Here is a 17,320-nt window from a genome sequence, read left to right as displayed (position 1 = left end):
CCAAGGAGTCCAGTTCATTTTGTTGTTTCTTTAAGTAATTTGTAAAAAGTTCCCATTCTTCTTTAAAGTCACAGTTGTCCTTCTCACACAGTTTATGTGTCAGTTTCACCAATTCCACATAGTCCATCAGTTTCTCTTGCCACAGTCCTTTAGTTGGGATTTCCTCATTCTTCCATCCTTGTGCTATTAAGACTCTTGCTGCCATTGTCGCATACATGAAAATGTTCTTGAATTTCCTTGGCAGGTCTTTTCCTACAATCCCTAACAGAAATGCTTCAGGCTTTTAAACAAATGTTAATTGGAACATTTTCTTCAACTCATTATATATCATTTCCCAAAATTTGCTAATTTTGCTACAGTCCCACCACATATGGTAAAATGTCCCTTCTTTTTCCTTACATTTCCAACACATGTTTGAACCAGTTTTATACATTCTTCCTATCTGCACTGGTGTTATATACCATCTATACATCATTTTCATATAATTTTCTTTCAACAGAGAACAATCTGTAAATTTTAAATCAGTTTTCCACAATCTTTCCCAATCTTCAAACATTATATTATGACCTATATCTTGTGCCCATTTAATCATGACTAATTTCACCTCTTCATCTTTTGTTTCCCATTCTAGCAGAATACTATATGCACCTTTCAGCAACTTTACTTTCCCTTCTACAACTTCCTTCTGAAATCATATAGCTAAATCCTTTCTTTTGGTCTTCTTTATAAATCTCATGTAGTTGCCAATAGTGTAACCAACTCTGAAAATGATCTTTTATTTCTTCATAATCTCTTGATTTTTACAGAGGGGAACCTAAACTGAAATCAATGGAAAGTGTAAGGAGCCATGTTATGGACTGGCTACAATATCATCAGTTACATGAAATGTTTGACATAGAAGAAATGGGGGTTTTTTTGGATCAAAGCTCACAATTCGAAAAATAACTTATACAAAACAAAGAAGAACTTTTATCTACCGGTAAAATGTACAATCTGTTATTAGATTGGGAAACAAAAGATGAGCTTGTCAAAGCTTCTATGACACATGGAGCAATAGATATAGGATACAACATAGATTTTAATCGTTGGGAAAAACTTTGGAATAACAATCTGAAGTTTTCAGCATGTTATTCTTTGAAGAATAATTATTTGAAAATGATTTGCAGATGGTATTTAGCTCCGAGTAGACTTGCTAAGATGTATAAGACTGAATCTGATAAGTGATTATCTGCACTGGAGATGCAATGAGGTTGAGGGAACATTCTTTCATATGTGGTGGACCTGTAAAAGGGTAAAAGAGTATTGGGAAATGATCCATAATGAATTGAAAAAAATGTTCAAAACTAATTTTCAGAAAAAACCCCACCAGAATCCTTTTTGTTGGGGATAGATAGCTCAGACAGAAATTCCCAGGTGTCAAAATGTTGTGTTCGCAAAGTAAAGGAAGGATTGAACTCTGATTAATAAGAATACACACAGAGGCTTGAACCAGCAAGACTCTGGGAAGGGTGCGTATAATCGTGTCTCTCTGTTCCTGTCCGTGTGTAGCCCCGGGCCCAGGACATTTTTATTCACAAAAGAACTTTTTACAGAGTGTTCATAAGAACCAATCAGATTTCTTCTGAGCATTCCACAAACCCACATGGGGACAAATTAAACTACTAAAACTAATTAAGCACAGGGTAAACAAAGAACAGAACTACAAAGAAGAGCATCTGGCAATCCGGAGGTGATAAACAAGCAATACACATGATAAGAAGGATGGCCAGGAGGACAGTGACCATTATCACCTTAATGTGAAATCTGTTTCCTGGCCCTAAGATTAACATCCTAAGATAAATATATAAGAAAGGCCTTCAAAGAAACTTGCCCACTATCTTTATGGCCCAGGATGCCTGCCTGGCGAAGCAAGAAGCAACTGGGCTGTGTACGTGACTTATGAAGCAAGAGAGAAATGGGCAGTAGAGGCGAAAGGGCATGAAAAGGCCATGAATGTAGAATCTTATGGGATTTAATCAGAAACTAGCGTCAATATATCAAACCCAGTCAAGACAATGCTTTCATCGTGGACACGATGGTTTGATGTATATTTTATAATTTCTCATGGTAATCCCATCTGATCCCTACATCAAAAAAGGCTATTTATGTTTGCCACTACTGCTGCCTATGTTTTGTTAGCCCAGAAATGGAAAATGAGATAGATGCCAACTAAAGAAGAATGACAACTTAAACTGATGGACTATGCGCAGCTTGCAGACCTAACATATAGAATAAGAGAACAAGAAGAACATACATTTAAAGAAGATTGGAAAATACTTATTGAATATATGGGGGGTGGGAATTGTGTACACTTGAAAACATTGGCAGCGTTACGGTAAATTCAACAGTGTAAATAAGTTTGGATGGATGTATTAATGGAATACTGAATGGTTTGGTTTATGTACTGTAAATTATACAGGGATTAGATAGATAATTTATTACGGTCGGAGAGCAGCTTATAAAAAACACTCGGGGGTACAATCCCAGAAGGAAAACAAACATTTTAAACAATGTGCAACAATAAATTTAAAATTTATAAATGTGATAAGCATATAGACACTTAAAACTTTAAGATAAGCTACCGCAGGGAGATGACCCAGAGTCACCCATGGAACTGAGTTTGGGGGTTTTCTTAACAAACTAGTTTGGGTCAGGGGATGGTCTCTGCCTACAGATCTGTACACAGAAACTGGCGACCATCTGGGTCATCTTATGTGCAGGGATTTATGGTATGCAAATTGAACCATGAAAAGAGAAGAAGGGAAGTCATTGATGTTTTAAACTGTAAAATTGAAAACTTAAAAATTACACAGACACAAACAAAGAAATCAGGCATTGCTCTCACTCTCTGGCTTCTGCCACCAGCCTGCTTTTAGCCCAGCTCACACACAGACAACTCTTTCTCACTGCCAGCCAGGTGAGGGAGGGGGCCGACCCATTTGCCCTCTGGCATAAGCAGCTTCCTTTGCTATACTAATGACCTTAATTAATATACTTAGGTGGCAGCTTTGACCCTTGTCCAGTTAATTCAACAATGGAACCCTGGCACCGTTGCCGGCACTGTTTCGTCTTGGGGTACGTATGGTTCCGCCAGTACTGATGGCCAGGAGGGGTCTTTGGTGGTTCTCTCTCTTGATGGTCCCTTAATGGGATCTCTAGCACCGTCTTCAAGAAGGGTGCCTTCTCCTCCAGGTCCTTGGCTTGTGGGGTGCAATGTTCATTCCCTGAAGATTCTGGGTCTGATACAGAGTCAGAACAGACAGAAGGACAGGATTTCCAGAGTGGTGGGGAACTCGCTGAAACTTCCGTTCTGTCCCAGAAAACCTGCAGGAGCAGAGAGAACCAGAACCAGCTATAGAACATGACAGGAGGGACTCAGATGAAGCTCCTTAAAAAGTCACTGAGGATTTGTACCCACCTAAATAAACTTGGGGAAGAATGGGGTTCTGGCAAAGCCCAATGGTGCCCTAAGAAAGATCACAGAACCTTCTCTATACAATATTTCCACTCATTTTGGGTTAGCATTTGGTTCTACAGGTTCTTGGATCACTCACCCTAAGTTAGGGTGTGGTTGCCCATTTTTAGCAGGCAAAAGGAGGCAGTTTGCTTCTGCTGGCAGTGACATTTTTAAAGTCAAGGTCCATGTCTCCATTGTTGTTTCATATTCCAGTTGGAATTGATGATACAATTAGCATTTTAGAAGGCACCCAGAGTAGCTGCTGAGTGGAGACTGCAATCCTGTTGGAGACTGTTCTACATGCACCTTTCGCTGTGAAGAAGCAGAATCCTGCAGCCAGAAGGATTGAACGCTCTGCTCACCAGTGGGTGAGAGGAGGGTTTAATCCTGCTCAGTTTGACTGTGCATGCATGTTCCCCTGATGGGAACTGGCTCTTTGCAGAGGCTGCCTCCCTCTCCTTCGTGAATTGTATGAACTGGATTCTTGTTAATGAAAACCTATGCCATAATGCAGGTGAAATGCCATAATAATGCCTTATGCCAGGGGTCAGCCACCTTTTTCAGCCGTGGCCTGGTCCACTGTCCCTCAGAGCATGTGGTGAGCCAGTGCCCCATAAATAACCCAGAGATGCATTTTAAATAAAAGCACACATTCTACTCATGTAAAAACATGCTGAATCCCAGACCAACCGCAGGCCGGATTTAGAAGGCGATTGGGCCGGATCTGGCCCCTGGGCCTTAGGTTGCCTACCCCTGCCTTATGCCATAATAAATTTCCCATTTCCCCCTGGCCTAGGGAATGGGGCTCAGACTCACCCTGAACAGCTAAAAGAGGCTCCAGGGAGGCCACTGGGAGATTGCTGGAACAATTCTTGGATTGGGACAACTAGCTAAAATGTTCTAAATGGTTCTAATTTTGGTTCCCCTGTTTCATTTTTTTCAGGTTGGTGTCGGTTAAATGTTTAGTTGGGGTTGGCAGTTACTTTAATTTGGGTATAACTGCAAATTGTTCGTTATTATTGTTGTTGTTGGTTTCTATTAATTTATTGGTTTGTTGGTTGCTTGTATAGGATTCCCCCCCCCCCAATATTTGATTATTTGATGTTTTGTTGTGTTTTTATATATGTTGCAAGTCACCCAGAGTGGCTGAGGAAACCCAGCCAGATGGGCAGGTGTCAGGGAACTGCCATCGGAAAGACAGGAGGTGCAGAGGCTCAATGAGGTTGAAAGAGATGTTGCAGCTGACGAGGGAACCAGTAGGGGGCGAGCAGTAACTCCAAGGGAAAGTGAGGCGGAGGAATGGCTCCCAGACGGTTCCAGCGAAAACAGTGGAGAGGTGTCAGGACCTCCTATAGGGACACCCACTCCTCGCCGGAAACTGTCACGCAGGGAGGCCAGGAGACGTGTTTCCGTTAAGGAGCTGTTATGTTGGAAGCGTTTCCGAAAGCAACCACTTTCGGATTCTGCCAGCGATTTACGCAGCCATGCAGGAGGGGCTCCGTCACAGGCAGAGGTTTGAAAACCTGGTCAAACTCTGAGGGATCTGGATTTTACGCACAAGCAGCTTATCATCCCATCACAGCAGGATATAAATTTAAATCAATCAACCAACCAACCTCTTGATCAGTGAGTTGGGTAAGGCAGAGGGGTAGTTGTGGCTTAGTCTTGTTGCCTGTTTGTAATCTGTTTTGTGTGTTGTTGTTTTTGCAAAATGAGAACAGATCACAATTGTAACGATTTTATAATTATTAGTTCTGAACCATCATCCCTTCACCACTTCACAAGCTCATCTCACCTGATTATCACCATCTTGTTGTGGACTTCTTGCTAAGTTCCGGTGTGCAGAAGAGCTCTCCAAGTCCTCCAGTATCAACGAGTGAATATCTGAAGAGACATATTATTTATTCCATGGCATGGACCAACTTCTGCCTCTCAAAATAAGCAAAAGTAAAGTAAAGGTGTATTTGACAAGCAGCCTCCATCCCAGGTGAGGCAGGAAACAGATTGAAAGAGATGGCCCTACCTCTTTCCTTCTTTTTGAATTTTCGCTTCCTCCTCCTCCTCCTCGTCCACATCACTGGCACCACCATCATGAACAGCAACATGACAACTGCAATGGAGATAATGATATGTCTCTGGCGTCCGACCTGTACACCTGCAATGTGCAATGAGAGTCTCTTGAAATATTCTCTAATAACAACCACCAAAGTGACCTTCCTGCATGACTTGGAAGGCTAAGCAAATGTGCCAGTCTGTTCCATTTGTATTGACTTCATTGGATTTCTTTGGCACAGAGTTTAGGTCCATCATTTCGGTTTGCATTTCATTTCCCCCTATTGTTTTATTTTTATTTTTCATTTACAAACTGTATTGCAAGCAACAATTACCCGATTCGTTCATGATAAAATAAGGTAAAACACAGAGATTCAGAAGGTCACATACCCAGGAAGCCAAAAGCAATTCAACCATTTCTACAAATCACAGCATTGTAGCGCTGGAGGGGACTTTGAGGGTCATTTAGTCCCACCCCCTGCAATGCAGGAAGCTTTGGCCCAACATGGGGCTCAAACCAACAACTCTGAGATTAAGAGTCTCATGCTCTACCAGCTGAACTATCCCACTTAAATGCAGCTATTCCTCCATACACTGACTAGGTCACACTTGCTCACCATCATCATGTGGGCAAATTTTGAGCAAGTCAAAGGAGGCATTCTTTTGGTCAACAGAATTAGTAAGCAGGCAGGTGAACGCCGAGTCCGAAGAGTCTTTTCGCCAGAAGACACGGAGATTCCTTCCATTGTCAGAAAGCTGATACTCATACAGGCTGTTTCCTAATGCCCTTGGGGGGTTCCCTCTTTTCCATGAGATACTGAACTCTTCCTTTCCAGGTGCCTGGCACTGCAGGGTCACATTGCATCCCTCTGAAGTCTGGGAGACTTCCTGAAAGTGTATCTGTGGTGTTGGCACTGGCTCTGTGAAACACAAATGAAATCAGCATAAGGGTTAAGTCCCACCTCTACCAGTACCTTTGAAGGTGACCCGGAAACTACAACTAATCCAGAATGCAGCAGCTAGACTGGTGACTGGTAGTGGCCGCTGAGACCATATAACACCGGTCCTGAGCACAATTCAAAGTGTCGGTGCTGATCTTGAAAGCCCTAAACACCCTCAGCCCAGTATACCTGAAGAAGTGTCTCCACCTCCATCATTCTGCCCGGACACTGAGGTCCAGCTCCGAGGGCCTTCTGGCGGTTCCCTCACTGCGAGAAGCCAAGTTACAGGGAACCAGGCAGAGGGCCTTCTCAGTAGTGGCACCCGCCCTGTGGAACGCCCTCCCATCAGATGTCAAAGAGAAAAACAACTACCAGACTTTTAGAAGACATCTGAAGGCAACCCTGTTCAGGGAAGTTTTTAATGTGTGACATTTTAATGTATTTTTGATCTTTGTTGGAACCTGCCCAGAGTGGCTGGGGAAACCTAGACAGATGGGTGGGGTATAAATAATATATTATTATTATTGTTATTGTTATTGTTATTATTATTATTATTATTATTATTATTATTATTATTATAGGAAAATGGTGCTGATCCCATTCCATGAGCCAAACTGTGAAAGCAAATGGGATCCCCCCTAATTGAGGTTCCTGGTTGTGCACGGGCACACCAAGGGTTAATTTAGTTGGAGGGGTGTAACCCAAGCCCTAACCATAGCCCTGGGGTCACGCGAGGCTGTCTGGGCCAATTGCCTGGGGGTGGCGTGATCCCAGCGGCTGTTAAGAACGACAACGCAACGTTATTGGAGGCACTTGCTTTGCCCTGCCGAACACCCTCCCTCCCTCCCTTGTGTTAGGCAGTGTCACTTTGACCTTGCTATGGTTTGGGTCACCTGTTTTGGAACAGGGGCTGGGTAGTAATTTTTCCATTGGGCAGATTGGCTATAGCCACTTGGTTTCCACCTACCTCCTCAGCAATCGTCACAACTTGTAAGGCGGCGGTTAGGCATTGGCTCATTGAAATGTGGGGGAAGGGAGGTGCAGCCATCACCAGCCCCACCAGGAACAGGGTATTTGGATCTTGTCCAAAGTCTGCTTGAGGGGCTGGGGCCATGCCAGGACCACAGGAACCCCTGGGTGAGCTTCAGTTGCTCTTCATCGATGTTGCTCCCTTGTTTGGTTTACCCTTTTAGACTACCAATCAGAAAGTTGGAGTCAGCTATAGTTTGGAGCCAATGCCTAAGCCAATACCGCTCACATGGTTGAATTGAATAAAGTTGTGGCCAAAATTTGCCCAAAAACTAAAATAAGTGTGAAGTTATTTCAAGGGGGTGGGATCTTGGGGGCCTTGAAGCGCAATAACGTACCATAAACTGTGAGGCTGAAACTCTGTTCTTGAAACTGTGCCTTAGTAAGCCAGATGCGAACATTGTAGATCCCACTATCATCCAATTCCAGGTCTTTGATCCTCAGTGTTGTCTCGTCCACCATATCTAGCCGTTGTCCAAACCGGTCAGTGGGACTTGGGTTCTCCAGTTTCCCATGACTGAATTCCCCCAGCCAAAAGCCCAGGCCACCCCTTCGGGGGTAGAAGTCCCATTCCATTTTCTCCACTGTCATTCCTTGAGATACATTGGCAGGAAACAAGACTGATCCTCCCAGAATTCCCTTCACCTGATGGGTTGGATTCCCCACTGCATGGCTTACAGTTTCTAGTGAGGGGAGGGTGGTTGGGGAGGAGATTCAAAGGGGGAAATTAGTATCATTATCGTTTTGAGCTCCTTATCCATCTTCCATCATGAGGTCCCAGAGCAGGTTGCAACAATTTAAAATGCAGCATTAAAATGTAATAGGAAGGGCCCTAAAAATTATATTGCAGGTGTCAGTGGTATGGTGAAAGGGTGAATCTTCAACATATAATGGAAACTCTTCAATGAAGGTGCCGGGAGCATCTCTGTGGGGAGGGACACCTACAGTTTAGCAGCCTGCCACAAAGAAGGTCCTCTCCTGGGCTGACTCTCCCTCCAAATGTTTGAGGGAGGTGAAACTAGTCTCTCAGGTATTTGGGACCTAAATAAAAGAAAGTTTACAATATCAAATATTAATTTTAACTGTTGCTGAATTGTACATTGACGCACTGGAAATGCCCAACTCACTTGTTAAACAATTACTACATTCTCTTAGCTGTCCAAACAATGCGGCCCTTTACTGGAAGAGAAGGACATTGTTACAAGTCCAAAGTTACATTCTAAAATTCAAGTGCTCTTTCAAGTGTTCAGACCCTTGGGCCCTCACTTGTGGGGTACCTCAGGGTTCCGTCCTCTCCCCCATGCTTTTTAACATCTATATGAAGCCGCTGGGAGAGATCATCAGGAGGTTTGGACTGGGTGTCCATCAATATGCAGATGATACCCAGCTCTACCTCTCTTTCAAATCAGAGCCAGTGAAGGCGGTGAAGGTCCTGTGTGAGTGCCTGGAGGCGGTTGGAGGATGGATGGCGGCTAATGGGTTGAAGTTGAATCCTGACAAGACAGAAGTACTGTTTTGGGGGGACAGGGGGCGGGCTGGTGTGGAGGACTCCCTGGTCCTGAATGGGGTAACTGTGCCCCTGAAGGACCAGGTGCGTAGCCTGGGAGTCATTTTGGACTCACAGCTGTCCATGGAGGCGCAGGTCAATTCTGTATCCAGGGCAGCTGTCTACCAACTCCACCTGGTACGCAGGCTGAGACCCTACCTGCCCACGGACTGTCTCGCCAGAGTGGTGCATGCTCTAGTTATCTCCCGCTTGGACTACTGCAATGCGCTCTACGTGGGGCTACCTTTGAAGGTGACTCGGAAACTACAGCTAATCCAGAATGCGGCAGCTAGACTGGTGACTGGGGGCGGCCGCCGAGACCACATAACACCGGTCTTGAAAGACCTACATTGGCTCCCAGTACGTTTCCGAGCACAATTCAAAGTGTTGGTGTTGACCTTTAAAGCCCTAAATGGCCTCGGCCCAGTATACCTGAAGGAGCGTCTCCACCCCCATCGTTCTGCCCGGACGCTGAGGTCCAGCGCCGAGGGCCTTCTGGCGGTTCCCTCATTGCGAGAAGCAAAGCTACAGGGAACCAGGCAGAGGGCCTTTTCGGTAGTGGCGCCTGCCCTGTGGAATGCCCTCCCATCAGATGTCAAAACGATAAACAACTACCTGACATTCAGAAGACATCTTAAGGCAGCCCTGTTCAGGGAAGTTTTTAATGTATGATATTTTAGTGGGGTTTTTGGTTTCTATGGAAGCCGCCCAGAGTGGCTGGGGAAACCCAGCCAGATGGGCGGGGTACAAATAATAAATTATTATTATTATTATTATTATTATTATTATTATTATTATTATTATGTTTCCCAGCAATAGGCATCTATCTGGTTTCCAGGAACTGGGATCCAGAAAAACTCAGAGAGAAGATTGGTCTAGGTGATTAAAATAAAATAATTTGAGTTCTGAACTTCATCTGTAAATAAAGCAATCAATTAAACACTTAAAGCTGTGCCTTTGTCATATTTTGGGGAACATTGGGCTCTGTGTAATTGTCACAAGGAAATATTCTGAGAAAGAAGTAGAATTTCCCTACACAGGGAACAAAAGCTCATTTATTTCAGTTAACAAGATTTATATACTGCCTGTTTGTAAGAAAGTCTCAAGGCAGAATCAGAGCTGTGCAAAATGTCTGTTGAAAACTCAACATAGAAAGCTCTAACCCAGTGAAAAATTATTCGAAGCAGCAATCTAAAAACCATCTGCATGTGTGTTTCAGGAAAAAATGATTATGCACAATTTTTTGTGAAACTGAGATAAGTTTATTCAGAGTTCAGAGAAGAAACTGACTCTGTTCCACCAAGATCCCCAGTGGCCTTTTCCTGCTCATTGGTTGGCTCCTCTAATTCACTGTTTGCTCTTAACTGACATTTATTTTGCATTAGTTAATGACTGACAAAATCCTGCACGAAAACATTTCTGCCCTAGAGACGAGGTCGACTTGCAGTCATCATATCCTGTGCTTTTATTTCGCTCCACTGCACACCTTCATCATACACGCAGATTATCCCCCCAAGTTCAGCTCAGTAACAAATATCACACACACGAGTAAACTCTCAAAAGTGTTCTGTTGGAGCATCCTTTGAAGCCAGGGGGAGGTTCCAGCTGGGGAGAGGAGACCCTGAGTGCTAGTAGCCAATATTGCCAATAATTTTCCCCTTCATGACAAATCAAACTCACAGTGCCCCTCCATGCATTTAGGTGGGGTTTCTTTATTTTTGTTTTTGTTTTGTTTTTAAGAGAGAAAGCAGTGAAGTTCTTACCCAAGGAAGAGTAGAGCAATAGTCTGAAGAAGAGTCCTTCTGTGAGAAAAGTCCACCATCGTATCTCTCCAGAGGTGCAGAGAGCCATGAGTGGCAGTGAGGCACCAGACTGGCTGTTTCTGGGACTCACAGGTGGGGAGACTTGCTGCTGTTGAGCTCAGGTCCTGCCTGTGCACTTCCCATTGTGGCATCTGTTTCACCACCATGAGGAGAACAACTTCATTTTTCTGCACAGGATAGGTGCTCTAAAATAAGCCTGTTCATCCATCTTGTAAGCATTGCCCGACTACAGAGTCTTATCAGCAAGAGTCGTGAACTTTTGAACACAACGGTCGTCTCCTTCCTTCCTCTCGCTTCCCAGCAAATCAGATCCTCCTCTTCAAACCAGGAAGGCTGTCTGTGCTCGCTCTCCCTCCACTTCTCATCCAAGCAAAACTGTGTTTCCCCTCCTTTTTTCTGACTCCTCCTTTCCCTGCTCTTTGTTCCTCCCCTTATAAACCAGGAAGGAGCAGAGGAGGAGGAGAAAGAGGGTGAGCGCTCACCGTGCTTCTTTGTTGTTAAACACCTGCCTGTGTGCCTGTTAAAGGTTTCTGTTTAGAATAGGTGTTTGATTCTCACCCACATCTGGAGACCACCAACCTTTCGGAGTCTTGCAAAACCCTTGCAAAGGAGAGAAACAGTTACAAATGTGCAGCAGCAGCAACAGCAACAGCAGTGGAGACTGTTCCCTGAGGACGAGTGGAACACTCTCTTTGCCAGCTTTTAGCCTGTCCTTAGCCTAAGGTTACCAGATTTTTTTTCAAAAAATCTGGGGACACTTTTTTATTTTTGAAAAGAGAAAAAAAGTGATTAAAAAAAGGTTTTTTAAAAATAATAATAAGAAGTAATACCTTCTCTTCTGGGGTCTCCTCTGTCGCGTGGCTTTCCTCTGGGCCCTGGCCTGCTCTCTTTGAGTGCTAATAGTAAGCTCAGGTCAGACCTGGGCTCAGCCTTGTCCTCCTGGTGATATCCTACCTCTCCTCCCTAGCGGCGGTGGCAGTAGCGGCACAGCAAGGTCGGGGCTCCCTTCTTTTTTCCTCCTTCCTCTTCCTCTCTCTTCCTTCTTCTACTCTCCTCCTTCTCCCTGCGTCAGCTCCGAGTTTTTCCTGGCCCCAGATCACTGCTGGGCAGTTGCCTGGGTGGCCAGGCACTCTCGCTCCTAGCTCAGTTTGGGTCGCGGGTGTGTGTGTGTGTCAGTTGTTCCAGTTGATGCTCCCTGATTCCCCCTCGGCAGTGGTGGCGGTGGCGGCAGTCTCAGCAGCCCGGAGCCAGCCTGGTAGTGCAATTGGCTCTGGCTGGCTACAGGAACTGCCCGCTGCCATGGTGCCCGCCATTTTGCCTCACCAGAAGTCCCTATATGATGTGTCTTGTGCCATTGAACCAATCACACAACATTCATTCCCTACTAATAAATCTACAACAATTAAAATATAAATCTGGGGACATTAAATGAAATCCGGGGACAGATTTGTAAATCTGGAGACTGTTTCTGGGAAATGGGGACGTCTGGTAACCATACCTTAGCCAGTCCCCACCTCTCTTCTTTTTCACTTTCAATGAGCCCTGGCACTGCATCCTCATTAGTATCTTTGTTACTCTTGTAATTCTCAGTTGGGCGGACTGTCCTACAAACTGAGCTCAGTAACAAAGATTTCTGTCATTGCCCCACTCTCTCCAGGAACTGGGAGCTAGTAACCAAGATCAGCTGCCTCAGTTACTGTCCTCTTGATTGGTATTGATTGAGTTTATTTATATGCATCTGTTCCTCAATGAGCTGTGCCCAAAGTGGCTTACAGGAAACATGCAATTCATAAAAACAACAACAGAGCACTGGAAATAATACAAAATACAGAATATGACAGTAAATTTTAAAAATGACAGAAATGAACAATTTGGCAAACACAAAATAAAATCAATATTACTGCCCCCACCCCACAAAAAAATGGAGGCTTAAGTACACAGATACAATGCAACCCAAGAATTAACGGACAATGAAGTTTCTGGCGCTGGTCTTGCGACACTCCAAGCAGCCTGGCTTAAATACAGTTCAGAGAGGAGGGGAAGATGGCGTACAGCTGGCTCCCATATCCTTCTCCAGAGGAGTCCGGCAGCTGCAGGAGGCAAATGTCAGGGAGGACATTGATGCTCAGTCTCTTCCCCAGCCTCCTGAAGAAACCAGCTGCTGGCACAGGTCTTACTGCTCTTCAGGACAAACAGTGCACGACTTACCCAGAGGAAAGTACAGCAACATTCTGAACAGGAAACGACTGCAATAAAAGGTCGTGTTTGCTTCTCTGCGGAAGTGTGTCTCTGGGTGTGGAATGTGGGGGAGGAGGAGAATTGCTGTTTGCAAAGACTGGCTATTAAGGAAAGTCTTCTGACAGATCTGGGCGCAGACAAAGCAATGAAAAGCACTGCCAGCTTTTGCAGACTGTTGTGGTTGTAACAAATTTAACAACAACGAAAAGCATTGCAATTGCCCAGATTTTTATCTCCTTGAAAAAAGTTCAAAGAAGCAAAATTCATATATCACTGAACCCCAAAGGAATGTTCATATGCCCCCGAACCCCAATTAACTCCAGAGGCAGATCAGGAAAATCAGAACATAAGAAGATCCTGTCAATGGCTCCTCTAGCCTGGCATCCTGTTCTTCTCACAATGGCCAGCCGGATGCCTGTGGGAAAATTCATGAATATTTCTGACCAGGAATATAGGGAGCCTCAGATGTGGCTGCTGCTGCTGGAGAGTTGATTTGTCCTCATTGGTATAGCAACAGGCTCCTGCTTTTATTTCCAGGGATAAGAAATGCTGCAGCCCCAAAGCTCCCTCTGAGAGGGAAATAGTGTGAAGTAGTTGATAAGCTTGTCCACAGTCATGCAGGCTGAGAAAGCTGTGAGCTTTAAATAAGAAATGTGCACCAGGTGCCCACACAGAAATTCGGAAATTCAGTGAGTCGGTTGCAGGTCTTCTCTTTTACACTATGACGACATGAGGCATTACTTTTTCTGTATCTGTGTTCAGTAACCCCTGTTTCTTTTAGCATATTGTTTGAATCATAGAATGGTAGAGTTGGAAGGACTCCCAAGGGTCATCTAGTCCAACCCCCTGCAATGCAGGAATCTTAGCTAAACCATCCTCGACGGATGAAATCCACACTTGTCTGAATTTTGCTTTGCTGTTTAGCAGCCGATTAATATGTACAAACATGCATGTACTGGGAAAATGTGTGCATATCAGTACATGAATGTGTTGTATGCATTGATCATAAAGTGTACCAAGCAATACAAAGTGAAAATAGCACAATATGACTTAAATTAAGCAAAATTGCTTTGCTAAAATGAAAGGGGGTGAGATGGGACCCCATGGACACCAGGGAAGGTCTCTGTATACAAATGTGCCTCCAGGGACTGTAGTCCAGCTTATTTTGAGGGGTTAGGGTTTCTCTTTCGTGCTCTCTGTAAGATTTCAGTCAGAGTCAGTCTGCCTCAGTTGTGAGCAGAGTCAGTATGGAATCTCAGTCAAACTGTTTGGAACCATGTTGTTTATGGAGAAGTTTATTTTAACTCAGTAAAGTTCTTATTCTTTAAAACTCTGCATTATTAATTTACACTGTGTGTCAGTTTATTCAACCATTTACACCTTTCAGACTTCATGGAGGGAGTCCAAGCTTAATAGGAAAAGAGAGGCAAGGCAAGGCAAGGCGCCTGGGTTGAACAAGCCAGGGACCTGTGCTGTTTCCAGCAACAGGAAAGCTCAAGAGGATTGTCTTATATACTCTGTTTGCGGCTGGTGATGAAGGCATTTCTGGGACTCCTTGCGCTCAAGGAGACCCCTTCCATAGTTACTGGATAAGTTTTGGTATGTTGCTCTCTGTCCTGGTCACAGGACTTTGGGGACAAGTGTTGAAGGCTGCTGGATAGGCTGTATCTCTGGCTCAACTGGCAGCATTGAGAGATCTGCAATGGGTCTTTCCCCCGAGGGACCCTCAATGAATTCCTCAGCAGTGGCTCCTGGAGATGTGCCTGACCTCTCATGCAATGTTCAGTCTCTGAGGGCTCTGTTTCTGAGACTGTACAAGAGGCGAGAGAATGAAAGCATTTTCTGGATTGTGTGGAACAGCTTGAGAATTCCTCTTTCTCCGAGTCAACCTGCAAGGTTGGTTTGTGGGATTCAGTGTTCAATCTGCATTGGAGAGAAAATATGAGAGGAGGAACTCTGGGGATGAAACTCCTCAAACAATTTCTGGGCTTTTGGGCCCACCCAAACCCTGGAGAAAACTAAAGTCCTGTCCAAGTCCAGTGGTCTCCAAGAAAGGATACAAATTGGCCTAAAAGCAGGCATCTTCAATGCACACTGCCTTTCATCAGGAAGCAAGAGGAGGACAACGACCGGGATCAGGGCCAGTATGGTGTAGTGGTTAAGAGCGGTAGTCTCGTAATCTGGGGAACAGGGTTCGAGTCTCCGCTCCTCCACATGCAGCTGCTGGGTGACCTTGGGCCAGTCACACTTCTCTGAAGTCTCTCAGCCCCACTCACCTCACAGAGTGTTTGTTGTGGGGGAGGAAGGGAAAGGAGAATGTTAGCCGCTTTGAGACTCCTTAAAGGGAGTGAAAGGCGGGATATCAAGTCCAAACTCTTCTTCTTCTTCTTCTTTAGCAGATGCAGAGGCTTGGGAGGGAAGCTGCACACTTGCCAGCCATATAATTGGTGCGGTGCAGCTGGTGGGCGTGCAGGGAAAGGGGAGGCTTCAGGCAACTCCACACAGCTCCCCCACTCACTACGGCGCCCCTGAGAGGCCAGCGCCCTGGCGCAATGAACCACTAACACCAGTAGCAAAATAAATTAAAAAATCCTTCCTGTAGCACCTTAGAGACCAACTAAGTTTGTCACTGGTATGAGCTCTCGTGTGCATGCACACTTCTTCAGATACACTGAAACAGAAGTCACCAGACCCTTATATCCTATATACTGAGAGGTGTCAGGGAACTGCCATCAGCTCAGAGGCGAGAGATGGAAGGGCAGCTGTGTTATAGGGAGCCTCTGAAAATCTTGCGAAGCAGTTCCTCTTCCGGGAAGGAGGAAAGCCCCACCTCCAGTTGAGAAGAGATGCAGGGACCAGGGGATGCTAGGGAGAGCCTGAGCAAACCGGAGAGGCAGGAAGTACGCCCCTGCCAGCACCCATTCTGCGCAGTAGGCTTCGGCGCAGGGAGGGGCGGAAAAGGTTGGGGGTGACGTGATTTTTATGCTGGGGGAGGTACAAAGACCACCAGTCCCAGATTCTGCTAGCGACTGAGCCAGACATGAACTTACAACGCTCTTCACTGTAAATAGTTTGCACCAAGAATAAAGCCTGCAAAAGACAGGTCGGAGTCTTGCCTGTTTACTCTTTAGCAACCACACCACACCTGACAAGAGCTATATTTTTTATTTTGTTTCAACCAAGGCAGACCAACACGGCTACAAACCTGTAACTAGAACCAATGGCAAAGACAGCTCTGTGCTGCCTGTCAGTTCTCAAAGCAATACTGAGCTGACAGAGCAGTCTGAAGGAGAACGACCGGGTTTAGACTCTACTCCAGATGAGAAGCAGCTTGCTGCACCAGAGTATCCTAAGAGCAGAAGGAGGAGCCGGCTATTGGAGCAACGTAAACCCAGAAGGAAGCGGGGAATATCCTGCTTTGGCCAGAAAAGGAATCTAGACTTGGCAACTGGCTCGAGCAGTGAAGGCTGAACTAAGAGAGCCCAGACTGCTGTGACCCTGTAATTACTTAATAAATCATAAAGTAATAAAGCTGCCCGTGTGCTGTGTCTTGTGTGGGAGAGATGTAATAAACCTGACAGAAAATACAAGAACGACCTATAACTACAGTAACTTCTCCAGTGGTACATTCTTACTAAGTTTCATATGCAGCGCACAAGCGATACATTTATTTATCTATTGTCAATATAAAGTAGCCTCTCCACCGAAATTCTTAGGTTGTGGGTGGAATAAAACTATATACTCTGTCTCATTTCATAAGGGAAAAGAACGGAAGCCAAGTCTCGCCAAAAGTGTCTGTCTTTGAAGTTCTGTAATTAGCCATCTATGGCAAGTAAGGAGTTCTGATACAGCCGCATTCCAAATGTTATTTACCCAGAGATGTTTTCTAGGGACAGGTTGTGCCAAATTGATTGCCATTCATTATCATTATCAGGTTAGTGGCCTGTTTGAAATCCACTTGTTTTTGCTCTTGCTGTTGTTTCTTTAGGAATAACAGATTGCAACATTAATAATAATAATAACTGAAGTAATAAATGCCTCCCAAATGTATCAGATGATTTAATTGGTAGGTAAAAACAATCACCCCATCATTACTTTGCACACCGATCATCTCACCTCATCATCATATTCTGGGTGGCTCCTGAGCTCGAGATACTCTCCCCTTTCTCTTGCATCACAGAGGGAACACCTGTGG

At 44.9% G+C, this 17,320-nt stretch overlaps 1 protein-coding gene across 7 annotated transcripts in view; it reads right to left on the bottom strand.

The window, feature by feature from the left end:
- Positions 1-2,294: 2,294 nt before the first annotated feature.
- Positions 2,295-17,320, bottom strand: part of LOC114586311 (SLAM family member 6-like) — a 40,884-nt gene continuing 25,858 nt past the window's right edge. Inside the window, exons 2-9 of one of the 7 annotated variants that reach the window (XM_077920331.1) lie at positions 17,242-17,314; positions 13,096-15,048; positions 10,828-11,487; positions 7,857-8,201; positions 6,166-6,468; positions 5,520-5,651; positions 5,292-5,380; positions 2,295-3,363 (exon numbers count right to left, since the gene is read on the bottom strand). In XM_077920331.1, coding sequence (XP_077776457.1) covers positions 3,022-3,363; positions 5,292-5,380; positions 5,520-5,651; positions 6,166-6,468; positions 7,857-8,201; positions 10,828-10,915 — 1,299 coding nt within the window. In that variant the 5' untranslated portion in view covers positions 10,916-11,487; positions 13,096-15,048; positions 17,242-17,314 and the 3' untranslated portion in view covers positions 2,295-3,021. Of the gene's footprint in view, positions 3,364-5,291; positions 5,381-5,519; positions 5,652-6,165; positions 6,469-7,856; positions 8,560-8,645; positions 8,698-10,827; positions 11,488-13,095; positions 15,247-17,241; positions 17,315-17,320 lie in introns of those variants that run through there. The other 6 variants (XM_077920335.1, XM_077920330.1, XM_077920334.1 and 3 more) reach the window with 6 other exon arrangements.

Source organism: Podarcis muralis, chromosome 16 (genome assembly GCF_964188315.1).
Source record: "Podarcis muralis chromosome 16, rPodMur119.hap1.1, whole genome shotgun sequence".
Taxonomy (NCBI): Eukaryota; Metazoa; Chordata; class Lepidosauria; order Squamata; family Lacertidae; genus Podarcis; species Podarcis muralis.
Note: the sequence above shows the minus strand (reverse complement) of the source record. Positions and strands in the feature narration are given on the sequence as shown.